Source organism: Natrix helvetica (assembly GCF_964273705.1).
Source record: "Natrix helvetica genome assembly, chromosome: 1".
NCBI classification, from domain to species: Eukaryota; Metazoa; Chordata; class Lepidosauria; order Squamata; family Natricidae; genus Natrix; species Natrix helvetica.
This window is the reverse complement of record NC_138548.1, coordinates 175019347-175041672: the sequence shown is the minus strand read 5'-3', so window position 1 is coordinate 175041672 and position 22326 is coordinate 175019347. Positions and strand designations below refer to the sequence as shown.

Genomic DNA, 22326 nt, shown 5'->3' with positions numbered 1-22326 from the left:
CTATATCACTCATTTCTATGCAATTTTCAAACAAGAATTCTATTACCGTTTTGATTTCATTTTGTGTGAGCCTAGTCCTTTCTCTCTTCAAGATGATAACCACATCAGTGGCGGGTTCCTACTGATTCGGACCAGTTTGGCTGAACCGGTAGTAGTTTGGTGGCCTGGGTCATTGGAACTGGCAGCGACCCAGGTCTGCCACGCCTCCGAACCAGTTCTCCGGGGGACACCATAGGCGCCGCCATCTTCTTTTCCAGTTCTGTGCATGCGCAGAACAATTTTAATTGCACTGCGCATCCATGCACAGTGGGCATCAAGTGCATGCACACACAGCACGCGCACGAGTGAACCGGCAGTAGCGCCTGCCAGAACCCATCCCTGAACCACATCTATGAATCCTAAAATATGGCTGGTTATCTGATGTTTCCCTGCTTTGCCATCACTTCTCTTTTTCCTTCTAATTTTTGCTACTACAGCATTATAGGAAATGATGACAGCAGGCAAAGGGAAACTAATCTGGTAGCCAGAAGTCTTTTTTTTTTTTTTGCTGTCACTGTTAAAGCAAAGGGACAGGGGGTAAGTGGTGGATCAGCAAAGGAAAGATCACTCATTGCCTGCTGTTAATAAAGGCACTGTAGTAATCTATGAAGGTTTTTTTTTAAATAAAAAAGATTAAATTTGAAACAGTAAGTTCCATGGACTGTTGGAATACTGGAGTTCAACATCTGCTTGAGGATGCCAGATGGTGTTGCTGACCTTGTTCTGTTCAGGTAATAATCAAGCTCTAATGTCACACTTGCCAGGTAATTACTGTATCCTGTACCTTGCCTTTAGTTGTTATAAGGTGATTTAGGCAAAATGCTTAGCTTTTCATGCTGAAAATCCTCTAAAAGGTTTGAATAAAATCATGGGCTCTGTTTTCCAAAGCCTGATTTAAAAAAAGCAAAACCATTGAATTCTATATGTGTTTATTCTGACTGAAGCTGAACATGATTAGTTCTTTTGTGATTCAGGCGAAGATTACCACACAGCTTGCTCCACACAGAGGAATTCAATAGCTTCCTCTTCGCTTATGATCTTCACATCCTCCGCCTCCAGAATGAATGCCCCTTGGAAAATATTCTTCTCTGTGTGAGAGAGAGGTGGGGGGGGAGAGGGAGAGAGAACTTTTTAAAAAACCTAAGAAAAAAAATCCAAGAAGAACTTTATTTCAAGCAGGTTTTATTCCAGAAGCAGGAGATTACTGTGCAAATAGTTCTTACAAGAATTTGTTCTAATTGATTCAGCCACTTGACATATCTTAATCCTCCTGTGCAGAAGATGATATTCATCTCTGTTAGTTTTTAAATCGATCCCATAATCAACATACTTTGGAAACCTAGCATAGGAATATCAACAACAATTAAATAAAGCACTTCTATGTCTAATCTGGCTGTATTCATTTAGACATGGAGAACTTCTAGTCTTCCAGATATTGCTAAACTCCAGTTTCCTACAGATGAGATCATTGTAGTCAAAGAAACAGATTCTCATGATTTTTCCCATCTTTAAAACAATCTGACAGAGTTGATAAAAAAAAGTTATTGCAATAATGTTATGGCCCCCAATAGCAAATTTGCCATTAAATTGTTTCCCTACTTGTTCTTTCTTGGGTAACTTTCTGGATGCGTGTCTGTTTCAGCAACTCCTATTATCTCCAGGGTTAGACATATAAGAGTAGCTATCTCAATCACATAGACCTACACAGGAATGGAGAATCTCTGAGAGATTATCACAATAACAGCCACTCCTTCCACTTAGTCAAACTAACCAGAATCGTTTTTACAAGATGGCAAAGACTAAATGGCAAAGACAGAGATCCTGTCTCCAGTGTCAGTAAAATTAATGGGAAGTGAATAGTTTTCAGTTCATCCTTTGCTTGAGATTTGATTTAAAATAAACCATGGGGGGGGGGGGTGACCCTCTCCTCAACAGTTTGTAAAATACTGCCCAAAACCACACTTCTGCTTTGTTTGTCCTGCTCATTTTCCCCCCAAAGAAATAGCAATAGCATTTATATACCGCTACATAGTACTTCACTAAAAGTATGCATTTTAAAATAAAACAGAAAACCAATGTAACATAGCAACTTAATTATAATGAATTATAGCTACTTATTTTTCTTTGTCTTCTTATAATGAAAAATGAATATAAAAGCAGCATAAAACTAAAGCCTGAGAAAAGAAAATTAATACAAAAGTTAGATTTGATTTTTGTAAGGAATAGTTCTGTAATTCTGTACAGAAACAAACCAAGGTTTGTTGTAACTTGTCTGTACAGAACATTCTACAGCACACTGCTCTACTGAGAAGATATCACCCATCATCCTGGGTCTATGACAATTTGCCGTCGCCAACTCGCCACAGCCACCTTGCCATGGACAAGTCACCATGGCTAACTCGCCACAGCCACCTTGCCACGGCTAACTCACTGTTGGACAAGAGTTACACTAATACCAAAGAAGTGGTGGAATAGAATAATTAAAGAAAGGATACAAAAGGAGGGACAGAATGAAATGTGAATGACAAAAGTAAAATATTTTTTATTTATTTTAAATAATGAAATAGAATTGTTAAATTGTCCCATGGCACGTTGTTCCATGGCAAGTTTTTGTTCTGCAGTGAGTTGGCCATGATGAGTTGGCTGTAGCGAGTTCACCATGGTAAACTGGCCATGGTGAGTTGGCCACAGCAAGTTGGCTGTGGCAAGTTGCCCATTCCCCATCATCCTATTCCGGATGCCAGTTTTACTATCGGTTCACAACCCCTGCATGCACCAGATGCACGCTGTGTGCATGCGCTCTTCAATGTAAATTGTTCTTCGCACATGCGCAGACCAATTTACAGTGAACTGCACATGTGCAGTCACTGAAAACCCAAATGGTGGTGGCCCAATAGTGGCGAGGGAACCGGTTCGGGGGCATGACAGGCCTGGGTCGCTGCCCGTTCTGCGACCCAGGCCTGAATTCCACTACCGGTTCAGCAAACCGGGCTGAACTGGGAGCAACCCACCTCTGATCCTATCACACAGAATGGCCCTTGGAAGAAGACCTTTGAGTAAATCACGAGGTTGTGTCAGGCCCTAATTGCCTTGTTTTGGTTTTGGATTTGTGTTCTGTGAGAATCCAGTCAACATGACTCATAGTTTATGAATTCACGAATCCATGTTGTGTAAATCCAGCCACAGACAAGCTAATGCAGGCAAGTCAATCCTCTGGGTACCTTCCTCCCCAAACTTACAGTTGATTTGATTTCCATTGAAGTGTATTAGAATCAAACCTAAGTCAACGTGATTACTCTCTAATCATGCATCTAATTATTGTCCTTCTCACTTATTAAAAAATAGAATTTGATAACAACTTTTTTAGATTCTTGGGAGCGCCATTCAAGACTGACAGTCTTTTACATCACTGCTGTAAATCAGTTAGGATGTGGAATGGTACAGAGCAGGGGTGGGTTCCAGCAGCCACTACTGCCAGTTCGCTCCTGGGTGCGCATGTGCCTGATGCTGCTGTGCGTGCATGCGCAATACAATAATTGTTCTGCACATGTGCAGAAGCCGTAAACAAGATGGCGGTACCTACGGCACTGCCAGGAGAACCAGTTCGGGGGCATGGCAGACCTGAGTCACTGCTGATTCCAGCGACCCAGGCTGCCAAACCACTACTGGTTCGGCCAAACTGGTCCAAACTGGTCCGAACTGGTAGGAACTCACTATTGGTACAAAGATTGACATGTTGGACTGGAATGAGAAGACTCAGGTTTTAGCCCACCTTCAAGCACAGAAGTTTGTCAGGAGACTTATAAGGGCAAATAGGAGACGGAGATACAGTGTACAGTGCTGTGGTCATCTGAACATAAAAGGTGGAATAGAGAAGTCTAACAAATAAAATAAATCAGTGTAGCTAAGTGGTGGGTTCCGGATCCCGTTCCAAGTGGTACGGTTGTCGTACAAATGGACATGCACATGGATGTGCACAGCAGGTGCGCACATGCATGCAGCGCACATGCACGCAGCGCACACATGCGCCTTACTGTCCAGTGATGCCTCCGCGAGCCTCTGCGATGCTCCAGCTGCTCAGCAGAATGTCACGCAGGAGCTGTAAGCGCCGTGCGCAGAAGCGCCAAAGAGTTTAAAGGACAGGTAAGGAGCTTGGGTGTGTGGGTGGGCCCTCCGGAGCACCATACCAGAACGGTACACAGTGCTCCGGGCAGGCTCCGGTATGCCCATACCGGGGCGTACTACCTGCAACCCACCACTGGTGTAGCTGCTTAAATCACTGGCAAGGCATATATTCAGTGCTTTGTCCTACGGACTACGTCTTGTAATTTGAAATCAACTGCAGTTCCCAGGCTGACTTCAAAGCTACAGCACTACACATAAGGCATTACAATAACCTACTACAGAGATTGCTAGAGAGATGTTGGTGTGTTATTACTACAACTGATGAAGGAGAAGAGAGTTGTGCCAAAGAAGCTACTTAGTTTTCCAAAGATAAAAATGAACACTTGAGCATCCCTTAGTTGCAAATATCAATATTCAAGGGGATTGTAAATCTTCTGGCACTGCACCTACTAAGATACACGAACCATTCTCTGGCATTGCTGTTTCCTTTGGTGAATTCATTGAGTCTCAACCAGACTATTACCAAGAAAATATGTTATTTTGAAGATAAGAGTCATCTGGTGCTTTACTGCATTGCAGGTTGCATTATAAAAAACAGAGAGGGAGGAACAATCTAATATGCTTATAAAATTTAGAGCTTCCAATTGACCACATTGTCTTAGCGCTGGGAGGGAAGACCTAGTAGTTAAATGGGGTTTTAGTGATTTTGAAAAAGCCATTACCCATTGCAGTCTAATGTAGGACTAAGCTGCTAAGCCAGTTCATTCAAATTTGTAATGTAAAGCCAGAATTTGAGACAAAATGTGGTTAAGGTAATCTGGTTAATTTATGAATCGGTATGTTGTCAAGTTAGTTAAATTATTAAATTGTGAGTTACTTAACATTACAAAGCAGAAGACTATTCTGAACAAAAGTATTGCAATTTTAAAAAGTATTTGTAATACCACCACTCTGTCCCTCAGGATTGAAACGAGTTGTTAAATAACCTTGCTTTTATAACATCACAACAGAACAACACATTACAATTTTAGTGGATAGCTTCCAGTCAGCACTTCTTTCTCCTAATATGCCATTTCAGAATCCAAACACATGATTAGATACGTAATAATGAGTATATTGCACTGTATATCAACAAAGTAATCCTATACATGTTCATAACTACCAGGATCTAAAAATAACTGCCCAAACTAATGAAGCTTGTTCCTATCTAAAATAGGATTCACAAGTTGTATTATGCCATGATTTGGTTTGGCTTAATATGATTTATGACTCCCAATTGCAACACATATGAACCGTGATTTATGGCCTATCCTGCAGGCCAGTAACCACTAAATCAAACTGACACTAGTTTACTTGAGGTGCAAAGCCAGTCAGTAACACTAACTTCTCCGCAAATCTACACAAGACTGTATTCTTAGTATTTTCAAATACTGTTAACTCCATAGATAGAATCATAATATTGGCAGAGTCGGCACATGCTGCAGAGAAGCTAAAGTACAGAAGGTTATGTTCTGTACCTAATGATCCTAGAGTGCTTTTCACCACAAATACATCACTTGCAAATGATGTTACCATGAGACAAAATGGAGGTGAAATTAATAATAATGGTAGCAATGACAGTCAGGGAATCAATGCTCCTGATGATTTTCAAAGTAGCGAGAAAAAGGAATAGATTCCTGCATCAAGAAGCCAATAGCTTACATGTTAATGATAGAGGGAATGTGTGCATAAAAAGGAAAAAAATATATAGATGACTATATAATGACACAAACACAAGCTTAATTGTCATTGGCAGGTTTTGAAAATCAAGTAGACATTCTGGTTAATTTAGATGGTTCATTCAATTCACAGATGTAAAAAATAAAAAATCACTTAAGCTCCCTTTATGAAAATGCAGTTAAGCTTTGGCACACAACAATAAAATGCAGCAATTAGAATCAGCAGCTACCCTGTAGCATGTTACAAGCTGGGTTCAGCTGTAACACAAAAACTTTATTTTAAGGTTTTCTCCTAAGGTTGCCTACATGCCAGAGTTCATACTTTACACTCAAGTTATAACATAGTTTACTAGATTTTGGCATTGATATTTTGTGAAGTCAGGCATCATACTTGCCAATCATGGCCAATGACTTAATACATTGTGTGATTTTAGGCAGTGAATCTGCTTTCAGATTTTATTGAACCTCACTACTACCTTGCCCAGCCTTGAAACCACAACAATAACCAGAATGCTGAGCATTCAGTAAAATCTGTTATCAAAGCTATGTTCTTCTTTAATGGCTAAAAAAAGAGTCCAAGCAAGAAAGCAGAGGCGGATAGTTGAATTCCCACACCATGTTAAGTCATTTTTTTAAAAAAAAAAAACCCACCATGGTTTGTTAATTTACATTACATATTGCCTTTAGTCCAAAACAAAATAAGGCCATTTTGGCTTTGTGTAATGACTGAAGTCAACCACAATGAACTGTCCTTCCCCCCACCCCTCCTCTCAGCTTGCTCAAGCCTCTGTTGCCCTCTGCATAAACTTCCTTCTTTTCTATGCAAGCTAAAATACGAGATTGGATTAACCAGGGTTGCTGGATTCCTGGCAGTGTAGAAAGAAAGATTTCAAAGAAAGGACCAGATATTTAGTGTTATTGCTGCCTAATGAAAGAATTCCCTTCTGCCTATTATTGGCCTGGGCACAAGGGTACTGCAATAATCCAATCTAAAGTGGTACTAGCTGCTGTAGGCATTGCGCGCAGACTACCCAAAGGGTACATGGAAAACTTTCTGTGTCATAAACCATGAAGTGCCAAAGATTTGTTGCTGAAAATGAAATTCAGCATTTCTTTCCACTTCAACTGGAAGACAGCCAGATCTCACCAAGGAGGAAGGGAACGTTGCAAATGCCAACATTACTCCTACTCGAGCCTTTGTAATAAATCTAGTTTTATCCCATTTTTAAAAAATGATACTGATGCTCTGATAATTACAGAGAGGACAAAGGTGGAATAATTTCAGATAAAAGCACACAGTCTTGCCACTACAGTAAACATTTTCTCACGGGTCAGTTCCAAAATCTGGCGCACAGCTCATTATTTTGAATTATTTTTCCTACCTTTTTTGTTTTTTTATAAATAACTCAAGGTGGTGAAGATACACCTTCCTCCTCTTATTTTCCCCACAACAACAATCCTGTCAGGTGGGTTGAGTGGATGAGAGAGGGTGACTGACCCAAAGTCACCCGGACAGATTTCATGCCTAAGATGGCACTAGAACTCACAGTCTCTTGATTTCTAGGCTAGCATCTTTTCCACTACACAAAACTCTCTATGTTTATCTGCAAATTAAAAAAATTGGGAGTATGTTCATGAAGCACAGGGTTCCATAGGAGGGAACAAAAATCACCAATTTGGAGAGGACTATCCATAGACATAGCAAATTCTGAATTTGATTTTAGTTTTCCAATGCTAATGTGATGGGTCTTTAAAATTATCCAGACGAAATGTGCTAATACTATCATACAATTTGCTTTAGGATTAGATATCTCTAACTCGGGTGATACATAACAGATCTCAATTTGGAACTTTTCAAATATCCAACATTATTTTTTTAAAAATACCTAACTGCATGCCAAAAAGAAACCCCATCCACCAGAAAAATAATGCCAAATCATGAGAAACCCTGCATTTTAATATCGTTGCAATCTACCTATAGGTTGTGTGTAGACAAAAATATATAGTATATTGTAAAGCTCGGGCAACAGTAAGAGTTTAAAATGTAAAAATATCATAGTAAAATGATTACTGCTATATAAATAAAATATCATGAGATTTGGAGACAAATTTATGAAAATAGAAAAGCCATCAGGAAGCCAAATTATTGATTGTTGGTTTCATCCATTTGCTACACAAATGCTTTGTATAATCTATTGTTGGCTTTGTGGTAGATTATTATTTTATGTTACAAATGCTTAATTTAACAAACGCATCTTTCAAACTTGCATAAATTCAAGTGTGAACGAATAACATCGGTCTCTCTACATATTTGTTCCCCTCAATTCCTGTATCTTTGTCTGAAAGCAATGATGCAGAGCCCTTTCTGGCTTCATCCTACTCTTCTTGCTGTTGGTTTGCAAGGTCCTCCCTGAATGATCCTATCAGGAACACCTTGCCCCCCCGCCCCGCTCCCATGTGAGAGTGACCTCAACCCTCCTGTCCTTTCATAAGATCTAAAGACCTGGCTCTGCCAGTTGGCCTGGAGTCCCAGTGGGGGAACAACACAGTGGAAGTGGTTGATCAAGTAATAACAGATTCCGCCTTTGCCACTCCTCCCCCACTCTCTCCATGTGTCCTTAGATTTTAATATTGGTTACTATATACTATATGCTATACTATATACTCCAATAGTAACTATACTATATATGGTTACTATTGGATTCATCTTCCCCCATCTGGTGTATTATAGATTCCTAGAATTCTCAATCAGTTTGGCACAGTTGGAGGGCAACAGATTTAGGAAGCATGGCTTGTATATATATACCTGCATCATTCAGTTTTATTCCCACATACAATTTATCACACAGCACCATTATGCCCCAGCAACTCCAAATTTGTTTGATCACGTGAAACACTGTTTTTCAGCTTCTCTCTAGCTGATGTGCATATCATTGCTGATCCGGGAATAAAGTAGTTTTCCCCTACAGCTGATGCCATGGGTTGAAGATGTGGGAAATTTATATAACCTTTTACCATCTCTTAACTAGGATGTGAGGGTGTGATGGCTCAGTGGTTAAAGACATTGAGCTTATGAACTGGAAAGCTGACACCCCAAATTTGAGACCTGAGCGCTGCACAATGGGGTGAGCTCTCATCCTTGCTTCAGCTTCTGCCCAGCTAGCAGTTTGAAAGCATTCAAATGTGAGTAAATAAATAGGTACCACTTCTGTGGGAAGGTAACAATGTCCCATGCCCCTTGACATACATTCAAGCTGGCCACCTCACCATGGAAATGTCTTCAGACAATGCTGACTCCCCCAGCTAAGAAATGGAGATGAGCAGTGCCCCCCAGAGTCAGACACGACTGATCAAGGGAAACCTTTACCTTCCCTTAACCTTTACCATAGAATGTATGGTAAAAGTTAAGGGAAGAATAAGAGGTAAGAGAAGAGTAAGGGGCGAGAAGAGAACTTACTGTGGGAATGTATTGAGAGAGGTAGAGAAGTATGTTAGGAGATCATTAGAAGGCATGGATACTGCAGAATTCTGTGGGGAACCAGAGTCTGAAAAGCAGAAGCTGAGCTGTGGAAATAAAGAAAAAAAACATAATTATCTCTCATGGGTAGAGGAAGAGTCTCCTTATTGACAAAGGCCAATCAACTGCTTAAAGTAGCTTCATAATAATAGCAGAAGGGACCTTGGAGGTCTTCTAGTCCAACCCCCAGCCTAGGCAGGAAACCCTATACTGTTTCACACAAATGGCTATCCAACATCTTCTTAAAGACTTCCAGTCTTGAGGCATTCACAACTTCTGGAGGCAAGCTGTTCCACTGATTAATTGTTCTAACTGTCAGGAAGTTTCTCCTCAATTTTAAGATGCTTCTCTCCTTGATTAGTTTCCACCCATTGCTTCTTGTTCTACCCTCAGGTGCCTTGGAGAATAGTTTGACTCCCTCTTCTTTGTGGCAACCCCTGTATTATTGTATTATTGTATAATGCCATTATTGTATAATGCCATTATTGTATAATGCCATTATTGTATAATGCCATTATTGTATAATGCCATTATTGTATAATGCAATGAAGTCTTAACTAGCATGCCATGTAAGATTTGAGATCGGTTGCTGGATTGTATGTCCCTTCCCCTCAGGTCATTAACTCCCCACCACAGCAACCATTTGTCTCTCTGTGCGTGCTTGTTTTGTTGCAGACGTTTCATTACCCTAAACTAGTGCAATGATGGTGTTACCTAGTTAGGATAATGAAACGTCTACAACAAAAGAAGCAAGCTTAGAGACCACCAAGGACCCCTCATTTGAACTCTGAGCTACAAATAGTCCCCTTTATTGGAACTATTTTTGTCTCTCAGTATTTGTACTCTCTTTTAGGACTTGGTGGTTCTGGGTTTGTTTCATTACAGATAACTCATTCCCTCCCCCGTGTTTTTTTTATGTCACTTTTTTCTCCCCGTTTCTAACAAGATAGCAGAAAAGAGACGAGAGCACCACCTTCATATTCACAGAAAAACAGGGACCATATGGTGTTACTCTGTTGGGGCAGTACTCTAAAATAGCATTAATTACAATCTTTAGGCGTAGCACTCTAACAGGATATTCCATGGTGAGGAAGACCTGCAAGCATCAAAAGGCATAAATTCCAGAAAATGAGTCCAGATTCCAAAGGCTGAACAGTCCTCATGAGCCAGGATGGGCTGCTACGGGTTCGCCTCGGTTTGGGAGAACCTGTAGCTAATGTTATGGCCGGTTCGGAGAACCACCAAATCCCATCCCTGACTGGCCCCACCCAACTCCCTCCTCCCCTCCCAGGAGGCCCATTTTGGATGCGAGATAAGTGCAGGGCCCACACAGAATCTTAGGGAGGGGGAAAATGGGCCTCCCAGAAGTTCTGGAAGGCTGAAAATGGGCCCATTTCTGGCTTCCGGAGGGCCTCCCAGCGCTGGGGGAAGGCAGTTTTTGCCCTCCCAGAGGCTCGAGGAAAGCCTCCAGAAGCTGGGAAAGGCTAAAATATCCCCCCTCCCACCATGGTGCAGGAGGCTGGTTAGGCCACGCCCACCATGGCCATGCCCACTCAGCAACCGGGCAGAGAACCTGTTGCTGAAATTTTTGAAGCCCACCCCTGCTCATGAGCTTTCAGTCAACTACGCAGCCCCTCAATTGAAAGCCAAGCCTTCCCATTGCTGATCAGTTAATCAGATAACTTGTGACTCACCCCAGGCAGAAAGAGGATATTTGTTTTCACCTGAAAAGTTGTATCTATGCGTGTATCAGTTGCAAAGCTGGAACATTTAATAAGAGAACTGGGAAATTCTGTATTTGCGCTATAGAATAATTTTGGATACAAATCCTTATTTTCCTCACAACTGAATTATCAAAGTTTGCAGCAATCCAACCAGCACACAAGTAAAGAATTCAGCAGGATACATTCATATAAGAAATTTCTTTATATACAGTACCATGTAGCAGGATCCAGAAGTACAGAATCAATAATCACAGACGCTATAGAATCACAGAAGCACTAATGTATATATTCAGATCAGTGAACCTAAGCCACGCCTAGGCTTCAATCCGTCTGGGTCACCAAACAGTCTCCATTGGCTTACCTGTTACCATGTCTATTCCAATTCATGAACCTTTATATACTGACATGAATTTCTGATGCCTATCTGTTACATTTTCTTCTCAATCTGATGGCAGGGAATGATGACATCTTACAGATGAACAGGGGCTATTTGAACATACTTCAGAAGCTTCTGAGTGGAAATTATGCCATGTCCAATTTCAAACAGCATCAGTTAGGATCAGGGGAGCCAGCTTAGTGTAGAGGCTAAAGCACCAGCCGGAAAACTGGGAGACTGAGTTCTAATCCCACTTTAGGTATGAAGCCAGCTGGGTGCCAGTCCTTCTCTCTCAGCCCTAGGAAGCAGGCAAGGGAAAGCCCCTTCTGAAATCTTGCCAAAAAACTGCACAGATTGTCAAGGTAGTCAGGAGTCAAGCTTTACTCCAAAGCATGTCCAATAGGGAGGGAGGGGAGGGAGGGGAGGGAGGGAGGGAGGGAGGGAGGGAGGGAGGGAGAGAGAGAGAGAGAGAGAGAGAGAGAGAGAGAGAGAGAGAGAGAGAATGATTACTGATACGATAGCATTACAAGCATTCACAACCCCAACAGACCTTTTGAGTGTGGTCAAAAGATTCCATGCTCACAAACCATGAGTTGAGCCATTGTATGTTTCATAGATACCAAGATGGAGATTATTTGGCAACAGCCATTTGAAGTGGCTTTCCCAGTATGATAACAGTCAAAGAGAAAATTAGCTTGCCAGCACTGCCACTTCTCTCTCCCCCTTGAGGCAGTGGTGGGTTTCAAATTTTTTTAGAACCTCTTCTGTAGGTGTGGCCTGCTTTGTGGAAGTGGCTTTCTGGCCATGTGACTGGGTGGGAGTGGCTTGCCAGCCATGTGACTGGGTGGGCGTGGCCAACTGGTAAAATGTGGTGAAACTCACTTAACAATGCTCTTGCTTAGCAACCAAAATGTTGGCTCAGAAACTCTGGCATTGAAGTGTGCAAGTATTAAAGCTGTCAAGTTACAAGACCCTTGCACCCCTAACCCTTTAGTAAAAAAAAACCTAGGGGTGTTCACACTTGACAGCTTTAAGACTTGTGGACTTCAACTCCCAGAACTCCTCCTCTTGCTCTTTATCTTGATGATGGGCGGATGGGCGGGTGGGGGGAGCTAGAACCGGTTCTAAACGGCACTGTAGATTTGTGGAAACTCTTCTATAGAAAAAGTTAGAACTGGCAGGAATCCACCCCTGCGTTCTTGCCACTTTCTCCCAGCAACGGACCAGTTGTTTCCTTAACCTTTTTATTGTTTTTAACACTTTGGAAGCTTTTTTTGTTATTTTTTATTTTTGTGGTAAGCCTTTCTTCATTGTGAGCCTTAGCTTTCCTCACTTCATCTTTACAGGCTTGGGCTATTTGCTGATATTCTGTCATACTTATGTCCCCCTCTTTCCACTTTTTATACTTATGTTTTTTGTCTTTTAATTTGTCAGAGAGTTCTTTATGCAGCCATGCTGGTTTCTTTTGGGAGCTGTTATTTTTCTTTTTCATTGGTATTGTGCTATATTGGGCTTTTGTAATCTCATGTTTCAAAATTTCCCAAGCTTCTTGAGTTGTTTTCTCCTTGAGGATTCTCATGCATGGAATTCTTCCCAAGCTCCCTCTAAGTTTATTGAAATTAGCTCTCTTAAAGTCCAAGACTCTAGTTTGACTTTGTTCTACTACTTGTGTTTGCATAATGTTGAATTCCAATATTGCATGGTCACTTCCTCCCAGGGTTCCTGTGGCTTCAACACCTTCTATCATTTCCTCTGTTAGTGAGAATTAAGTCCAGTATGGCTGATCCCCTTGTTCCCTTCTCTACTTTTTGGGAAACAAAGTTGTCTGCTAGGTTCATTAGGAACCTGTTGGATCTTCCACTTGGTGCAGAGTTTGTTTTCCAGTTGATGTCAGGGTAGTTAAAATCCTCCATTACTATTGTGGTGTGCTTCCTACATACCTTAGTTAGCTGACTAGCAAAAATTTCATCTACTTCCTCTGCTTGGTTGGGTGGCCTGTAGTATAGACCTATGGCAATGTCATCCCCCCCCCAACCTTTAATATTGACCCAAATGCATTCAAGGTAGTTCTCATCATTGTTGTGCTCTATTTCTGTAGAGATGTAGTTATTTCCTATATATAGTGCAACTCCACCTCCTCTTTTATTTGGTTTACTTCTTTTAAATAATTTAAATCCTTCTAACTGTACATTCCATTTGTGGGTTTCATCCCACCAAGTTTCTGTAATGGTAACAATATCTTATCTGCCCTCATTTTCTTGAATTTCTAATTCACCCTCTTTATTCCTCATACTCTGTGCACTGGTGTATAGATATTTGAGTCCTTTAAACTTTATTTAACAATTGCTTTTATTTTTTTTCCACTTAACAAATAAATAAAATAACAAATTGAAGAAGCTAAGAACAAACAAGAAAACAACAATAACAATAACAACAAGATTCCATGAAAAAGGAGCTCCATGCAGGGCTTTGTAGGTGGGGAGATTCTGTCCTCCAGCTGAATACCCTCCATTGCTGAAGGCGTCCTGTAGGCAGACAGAATAACAGAATTAGAAGGGATCTAGGAGGTCTTCTAGTCCAACCCACTGCTCATGAACACATTCCCAGTATCACATCTGTCTGTCTGCTGGGCTAAAGAGACAGCTTCTGGTGCAGCCCATCAAGAAGGGAGAGACTGGCTCCTCACAAGTAATGCAGCTGACCTTCACTACTTCTGGCTTTTCTCTCCCCTAAAAGTTCTTGGTTGAGGGGCAGAAGGCAATTCCTCCTCATCATCACTAACAAGCTGGCAGCTGCCTGCTTTCCCCACCTGAAGCCTCAGGGCTGCCATGTGGCAGCTGATGTTTCAGCCAAATCACTCATGACAGGCTGCTTGGGACCATTGACCAATTCACCTCCTGAGGTGCCTGGAGCTGGTTCCTCCTCCTCCAAGCTGACCTCTGGAGGGGAATCTGAGGAAGCATCTGGGAAAGGAATCAAAGACTATTATTAGTACCATGTTGCTCTTTCTGGAGCTACTTGTACTTGCCCTCCGCTCTTCCCAGGTAGCATATTGGACACCTTCCTATGTGTGTGACTCATACCTCTTCTCACTGAAGAAGACATTCCAGGGAGTCCAGGATGTCTTCTTCCAGGCTGCTGAGATCCTCCAGGGTGTCTTCTCCTTCCTCTGGAGAATCCTGTGAACAACAATGATTCCTCTTTAGCAATCAGAGAAATGAAACTCAGAATTCCTAAAAGAGGGTCTACTGAATGGGGATCACATTTCCCATTTAGAACACCGGTCCCTGATGCTTTGCGGCAAAGGAACCAGTCGCACCAGAACTTGGGTGCCTATAGTTAGACTAAGTAACTTGTCCCAAGGGCTGGGTGTCCCCTTGCTTCACTGCCCAGAGAGCTCCAGCACAGTTCCCTCAGGTTAGAGGGACTCTATCCCTGCCCAACTGAAAACACTTTGTCCTTCGTACCCATGGACTGGAAGAAGCCTCCGCATCCTGGTCCCAGCTATCCTCAGATTCCTCCTCCAGAAGGTCAGCAAGGGAGTCTTCATCCCAGAGGCTGATGGTCCTGGAGTCCACCAGGATGGTCAGCGAGTCCTGCAAATGGCTATATGGAGGCTAAATCCTAAGCTTCCTGCGTCCCCATTAGATTGCTGGAAGATATGGTGCATTCAGGCCTTATGGGCCAACAGCAAGAGAGCCTTTGTAAGCCTTAAACTTAGAAAGATATATACCACAATTTATCCCACTATCATCAGGAGTCGTGGCATAGCCCTACCCTAACCCTAACCCTAACCATTGGCCCCATTGCCAAAACTTTCTTACCTCTGGGGAAGACAAGTCCTGCCCAGGAGAGAGCTCCTCCTCCACTGGTTGGTCCTGTGGTTCCTGGAATCAAAATACCAAGATTTTGTCTGTTGGCATATTAAGAAATCCACAGAGACAGGGCTGCTTCTTTTCACATGTGGAGGAATTGTCCAGTCCTTACCAACTCAGTGGAGGTCTCCAAAACAGTGGACAGCCATGGCCTGCAGGGCTCCTGCCTTTCCTCTCTGGGAGGAGAAAACAAAAGGGCCAAAGATTAAAAGAAGCCATGGGCCCTTTTGTAAGAGTGGTCATGTGGAGGCTATAGGAACCCTTCCGGCTGGCCTGCCAAGGGGCTTGGCCTTCCAGTGGGATTCCCCTGAGATGCCTCCCCTCTGCAAGTGTTTCACCCTCCGAAGTGATACCTACCCTGAAAGGCAGTCACCGCTTCCCTCCTGCACATCCCCTGGGCTCAGAGCCATCCCCATCGGTCGGAATTCTTCCAATGGATCCTGCAATAAGAATGCAAATATTCCGTCTCTTGGCATTTTAACCAATGCACAGAGTCAGGGCTTCTGCCACTACCATCGGGAGGAGCTGGTCTGGCCTTACCGACTCAGTGCAGGTCTCCCAAATTGTAGCGAGCCGTGGCATCCACTTCAATGAGCTCTCATTTCTGGGGAGAGAACGAAGGGCCTGAGTTATTCTTCTGTTAGCAGAGGTAGAGGCAGAGGGTAGAGATGCCTGCCCTCTGCCAACCTTTCTTCTAGCCCTTCTCTTGGGGGCTTCAGCTTCCCTCAGCTTAGAACACTAACCTCAATGAAATGAGAGCTGGCCTGACATCTTCCTTCCTGGGACTCCTGGCGCTGGCAGGAGCACCCATCACAACCTGCAAGAAACAATTCTTCATTGAAGTCATAAATTAAAAGTCCTCTGCATGTTTATCTTCCCCGGGAAAGAAGGGCTTCATTACAGAGGGCAAAGAGACAGCAGATCATGGGAAATGTGGCTGATAAGAAGAGACTCAAAATGGCTCAGAAGGGAAGATTCCCAGGATCTTCCCTTCTGAGCCATCAAGGTCATCCCATGAATCTAAGGAGCTCTTGTTCAGCTTTCTAGGCTGGCCAGGTTCCCCCCCAAGTGGGAATTCCTCCCTTCCCCCACCTGGTTTTGAAGCATGAACTGGCCTTCTTGCAGAAGCGTCCTTACGCCTGGAGAGGAAGATGTGACTCCATCAGACACATGATCTGTCTCCCATTCTCCCCGCTGGTCTTTCAGTTCCTGTGCCGTCCTGACCAAAAGAAGAAGGTAACATGTCAAAAAACATCCATCTAGCTCAGCCTCTCCTTTCTCAGCCCAGTCAGTCAGCCTGTCCATCTTTTTGCCTTGAAGCCCCTTCTAGACAGAAAGCCATTTGGGGAGAAGCTCTTACAGACTCCACAGTCCATCAATTGTGCCCCATCATGCCCAGCATTTAAGGAAAAGGGGGTGGTACCTGTCAGGAGGCACAGGAACGTCTTCAACATTGCTCTTCAGACAACAGAAAAGGTGCGAACACCTTTTCCAGATGTTCTGTGAAGAGAAGAGAAATAGCCATGAGTCAGTCAGAAGAGATGAGAAGCATGGCTTTCTCCCCTGCTGCCAGTTTCTTGGCAGCTGAGATGGCCACACTTACTCTGAAGAGCCTTCTGAGAGCCATGACCACCTAGTTGCACGTCCTTTCACTGCACGAAGGGAGAATGGGCAGCTGGGCACTGGCTAGTGGCTTTTCAGGGAAACTGACAATCTCGTTCCCTTGGCAACCAAGTAAACAATTGCCATATTTATACTCACCCAAGGAGGGCAGATCACCTGGGTCTAGGAGTGGCCGGTGGCTGACTCCTTTTGTGGCCTTTTAGCCTGTGTGTTTCATGTGGGAAGTTGTTGGTTCATGAACAACAGAGAAGCACCATCATTCAGGCACAAAGCACAGAGGGAATCATGGCATCCTAGGGCAGAAGCGACTTTTAGTCCAACTCCCTGCCCAAGGAAGGGCTCTTCCTACCATCTCAAGCAAATGATTGGCCAATCTTTTCCTGAAAATCTCAAGAATGGAGCACAAACAAATCTTGGAAACAAACTGTTCCACTGCTTAACGGTTCTCACTGTGAGGAAATTCTTCCTTATTTCCAGGGTTGGATCTCTCTCTGATGAGCTACACACACACACACACACACACACACACACACACACACGCACACCACCATCACCACTATCCATCCATCCATCCATCCACATACAGTATGTATTATGTATATTGCTATATTGAAAGTCAGCTCCATTTTCAATTCATTAAATGAAGATTCCGTCCCCACCCGGATACATATTAGTCATTTTTATCAAATTCCTAATTAATTTTAATATTGAACCATATGATGTTTTTTCTCTTCCTACAGTTTCATATTGCATTTTTATGAATTAATATTTTTTATCTATTGCTACATTGGAAGTCAAAGGAAACTCCCATCTACATTCTATCAAAGCTCCCCCAAAATTAAAAAACCTCTTCCTGGCTACCTCCAAGTTCTTCATTTCAGCAGTCTCACTATTAAATGGGAGAGGAGTATCTTTGGTGCAAGGCAGGGATGGGAAATTTCTGCTAGATGTGAAAACTCAACCTGAGGCTATGCCCCTTTGGAAAGTCCCCATACTGACAAAGGCCAGGAGAATCCCAAGGAGTTGGAGGAGCCTTTGGCCTTCAGCAAAATAGTTGGCCAAGGAAACTCTTGAATCTATCAGGGCAAAAGAGATTCACAATTCCTAAAAGAGGATTGGTTATTGATTGGGGATGCTGGACCACAACAATCTGTCTGTTGCTGGATACATCTCTGGAGTTGGAGAAATCCCCATTCCAGAGGTGGGTTGCTGCCGGTTTGGCCCAGTTTGGCTGAACCGGTAGTAGAATTCAGGCCTCAGTCACAGAACCAGCAGTGACCTAGGCCCGTCACACACCCAAACCGATTCCCTCGCTGCTGCTAGGTGCCGCCATTTTGTTTTTTAGTGACTGCCCATGAAGTTATGTTTCAAATAAAGTACAATCTGAAAATGGATTAGGATAGCCCAACTGGTAATACCAATGAAACAATTTACATTTTGTTCAATAATTAGTCTATTTTAAAAGGCTGTTTAATTTAATCTCTGTTCTGTTCTGGCACTTAGGGAGATATTATGCCCAGCCTCTGCTTGCCATCTCTAGATCAGATTAATGTGTCCTACTCTACATGGTGTTATTACCTAAAATTCAGTTGGTACAGAATGCATTGACATATATTTTGGTTGCGGGAATTTCATTGCTTAGTAGTAGGTATTTAGGTACAATTCAAGGTGTTGTTCCTAATGAAAAAACCCAGAATGGTTCAGGATTCAGTCCAGTGGTGGGTTTCAAAACTTTTTGGAACCTCTTCTGTAGGTATGGCCTGCTTTGTGGGAGTGGCTTGCCACCCATGTGACCGGGTGGGAGTGGCTTGCCGCCCATGTGACCAGGCGGGAGTGGCTTGCTGCCCATGTGACTGGGTGGAAGTGGCTTGCCGTCCATGTGACCGGGTGGGAGTGGCCAAGACAAGGTCACTGAATTATTTGCCCCAATGGATAAACTACAATAAGATTAAAATAAGTACACAAAACAATAAAAGAGCTACTTACAGAAGGAAGATGACTGTCCTTGCAAGTCTTCAATATCACTGACTCCAATGAATGGCCTGCACAAAGAAGAGACACAGAAATGAACTCTTCCATTGCATGCACTGCATTAGGATGAAACAAGCACACAAAATAATAGAAAAGGAAGATTATTGTCCTTTTCTCCGTCTTCTGCACCACCACCTCACCACCTTGCTCCAATAACCTGCACAAAGAAGAGACACAGAAAGGAAGACTTTAATTGCATGCACTGCATTAGGATGAAACAAGCACACAAAAAATAGAAAAGGAAGGTTACTGTCCTTTTGTCTGTTGAAGTCACCCACTGACCACCTTGCTCCAATGAATGGCCTGCACAAAGAGATACAGAAAGGAAGACTTTAATTGCTTGCACTACTATATTAAGGATGAAACAAGCACACAAAGCAATAAAATAGCTACTTACATAGGAAAGATGACTGTCCTAGCGGTCATACTCTGTTGCCTCTTCATCCTGTTAAATAATACTAACTGCAGAAGAAATAAAACAATATTGGACTCAATTGTGGTTGAAGGTGAGGACTACACTACAGGTAACTGAAGGGACCTTTGTTTTCACCCAAAAATGTACAGTCTTTTGAAAAATGATGTCTCCCCAACAAACAGGAAAGATATAGGCTTTCATCCAAGAAGTTAGATCAAGAATGAATGTCATAGGTAAATTCACAAAGCAATACAGATTTCTTTTTCTGAAATTTAGTTCTAAGTTCAAAAAAACAGAAATATATGAATTAATTTCAGTACTTAGGTTGGTCCAAGTAGCTATTCAAGAGTTAGTGGTGAGAAGCAATGGTAAAGCAAGATATGGAATTAAAACCAGAAATATTTTGTTGGCTATTTGAAAGGGAACACAATACATATTTAATTTTACACATGTTAGCAGCTGCTGGAATTTTGTTTGCACAACAGTGGAAAAAGAGTGATATGAAAATGAATAAATATTAGAATGTGCAGGAATAAATAAATTGACAATTAAAATCAAGAAGTCTATGAATACTTTTTCACGTGGGATTTGTTTTAGCAATTGCTAACTAACAGAAAAAGAAATTAGAAATCTAAAAGTATGAAAGAAAACACTAATTATGTGAGGAAAGGTCACTAAAACGTATAAGGAAATATTATTAGTACTTGATCATTATTAATGTGTAGATAACTGCGGGACATTACACACACACAAACTATGACAGTGCCAGGAAAACACCAAAAAATAACAATTTTCCCCCAAAAGACTGCAGATGAAACCAGTTTTTTCCCTAACCCTAAGGACAGGAAAGACAAAGCCACTGGAATAAAAACCATCAAGGCATTATGGGAAATTATAAAGGACAGTGTCAGGAAGCTCACAGAACCAGCAACCACCTCACAATTACCTAAACAACCAGGTATCACACAGAAACACACAAAATCTGGCAAAGCTGCCTTGCACCAACCTGGCATGCCCATAGAAAAGCAGCCATTTTGAGACACATAAACCATGCACCAACCTGCACATTTAAAAGCAACATATTGCATCACAAACAAACCATTTGCAAAAAGGAATAACATTTCTTGTAATAAACATATTCTATAAACAATAAATAAATAAAAATTCCCTAAAATAATTTTAAAAAAAGATATTCTACACACAATAAATAAAAATAAAAATAAATAAAATAAATTCTAGACAAAATAAATTACAATAAAACCATTTTAAAATATTCTATCCACAATACTTTAAAATGTATTGAGTATAGAATATTTTTAAATAGTATATTTTAATTTATTGTTGATAGAATATTTTTTTAAAATAGTCTAACACAATTTTAAAAAAGATTCCACACACAATAATTCAAAATGAAACCATTTCAAAGCATTCCACACACAATAATTTAAAATGAAACCATTAAAAATATTCCATACACAATAAATTACAATAAAACCATTTTAAAATATTCTATACACAATACATTTTAAAGTATTGAGTATAGAATTTTTTTAAATGGTTTAATTTATTTTTGATAGAATCTTTTTTTAAATAGTCTAAGACAATTTAAAGAAAGAATCTACACACAATAAATTGAAATAAACCATTTAAAAAAATTCTATACTCAATACTTTTAAATAAAACAATAAAAAAACTATACACAATAAATAAAATATTTTTTTAAAAAAACATTAAAAGCATAAAAGAAAAAAACAGGTCACTTACCAGCAGGCAGAATCAGCAGCTCTCCGATGCAATGGATGCAGAAGGCCTTCCCTCATGGAAGCCACAAGCTGGGGTAAGCTAGCCTCCTCTCTTTCCCCCCCCCCTGCCGCCGCCCACCTCCTTTCGGCCATGCGGTGTATGCCAACTCGCGGCTTTTGCGAGGCAAGGCCTTCCCTCGCAAAAGCTGCGAGTTGGTGTAAACTAGCCTCCCGCCACCCCCGCCACCCCTCCTCGCACTTAGTTGCTTACCTGAGGGAAGCAGCAAGCTGCTGGAAGGCAAAGCGAAACAAAATGAAATGAAGGGAGGACCCACCGCGCTTTTAAACAGGTGTTAGCGGCGGGCGGGTCGACTCCAGCCCGCTGATTGGCTGGACTCCAGTCAATCAGTGAGCGGTGGGCTGGGCTAGTTTAGTGCGGATGAGCAGGAGAGAGTGCAAGCTGCGACGGAACGGGCAGGGCGAGTGAGCAACTGGGCCGGGGCAGGCGTTCCAGAACTTACTTCCGGGTCCACCGGTGGAACCTCTTCTAACCGGTTTGGTAGATTTGATGAACCAGTAGGAACCCACCTCTGCCTTGAGGTAATGTTTCTTAATAGCTCTCAAAATGACCAGTGTGCAGATTAAACTGGCCTACAAGGATTGAGTAAGGCTGGCTAACCAAACCATTCAAAGGAAATTAGGGTGGCTCTTAGTAGATACATTTAGTTGTGACCTGCCACAGATCTGATCAATAGGGATAGACAGAAATTATGATTTATTTTGTATGGAAAAAGAAGGTCTGTTTGTTATAATGCAGCCTTAGTTTGTTTATCTTAGGCTAGACAACTGTTCAAATTGTTTTTGACAGCTTGTGTCTCGATTGGTGTATTCCATATTCATTTTCAGAAAAAAATGAATTAATTAGTTTGTTAATCAACAACAGAGTTTGGTTTCCTACCAAACTTCTTTCCTTGTTTGTTGTCATTTCTGGTCTTTCTCATTCTACATCTCTCACTCCCTTTCCTTTGATTGCTGCTTTAAAAATGTCGTAAAAATAAAATCATTTATCAGTCAGATATAATGAACAATTACTTCTTTCAGGCTCCTTAAGTGAAGATTCCCAAGGCTTCAGATTCTTTTT

The 22326-nt window shown here is 41.8% G+C and overlaps 1 protein-coding gene across 1 annotated transcript; it reads right to left on the bottom strand.

The window, feature by feature from the left end:
- Window positions 1–14383: 14383 nt before the first annotated feature.
- LOC309393881 (uncharacterized protein) lies at window positions 14384–17001 on the bottom strand (the record flags this gene model as incomplete). Its single annotated transcript, XM_081956422.1, has 11 exons — window positions 14384–14462; window positions 14583–14678; window positions 14967–15095; window positions 15324–15386; window positions 15487–15550; window positions 15732–15814; window positions 15915–15978; window positions 16118–16191; window positions 16512–16593; window positions 16798–16874; window positions 16978–17001. 10 exons carry the CDS (start codon window positions 16999–17001, stop codon window positions 14589–14591), a joined length of 750 nt encoding a protein of 249 aa, XP_081812548.1. The 3' UTR covers window positions 14384–14462; window positions 14583–14588.
- Window positions 17002–22326: the final 5325 nt, after the last annotated feature.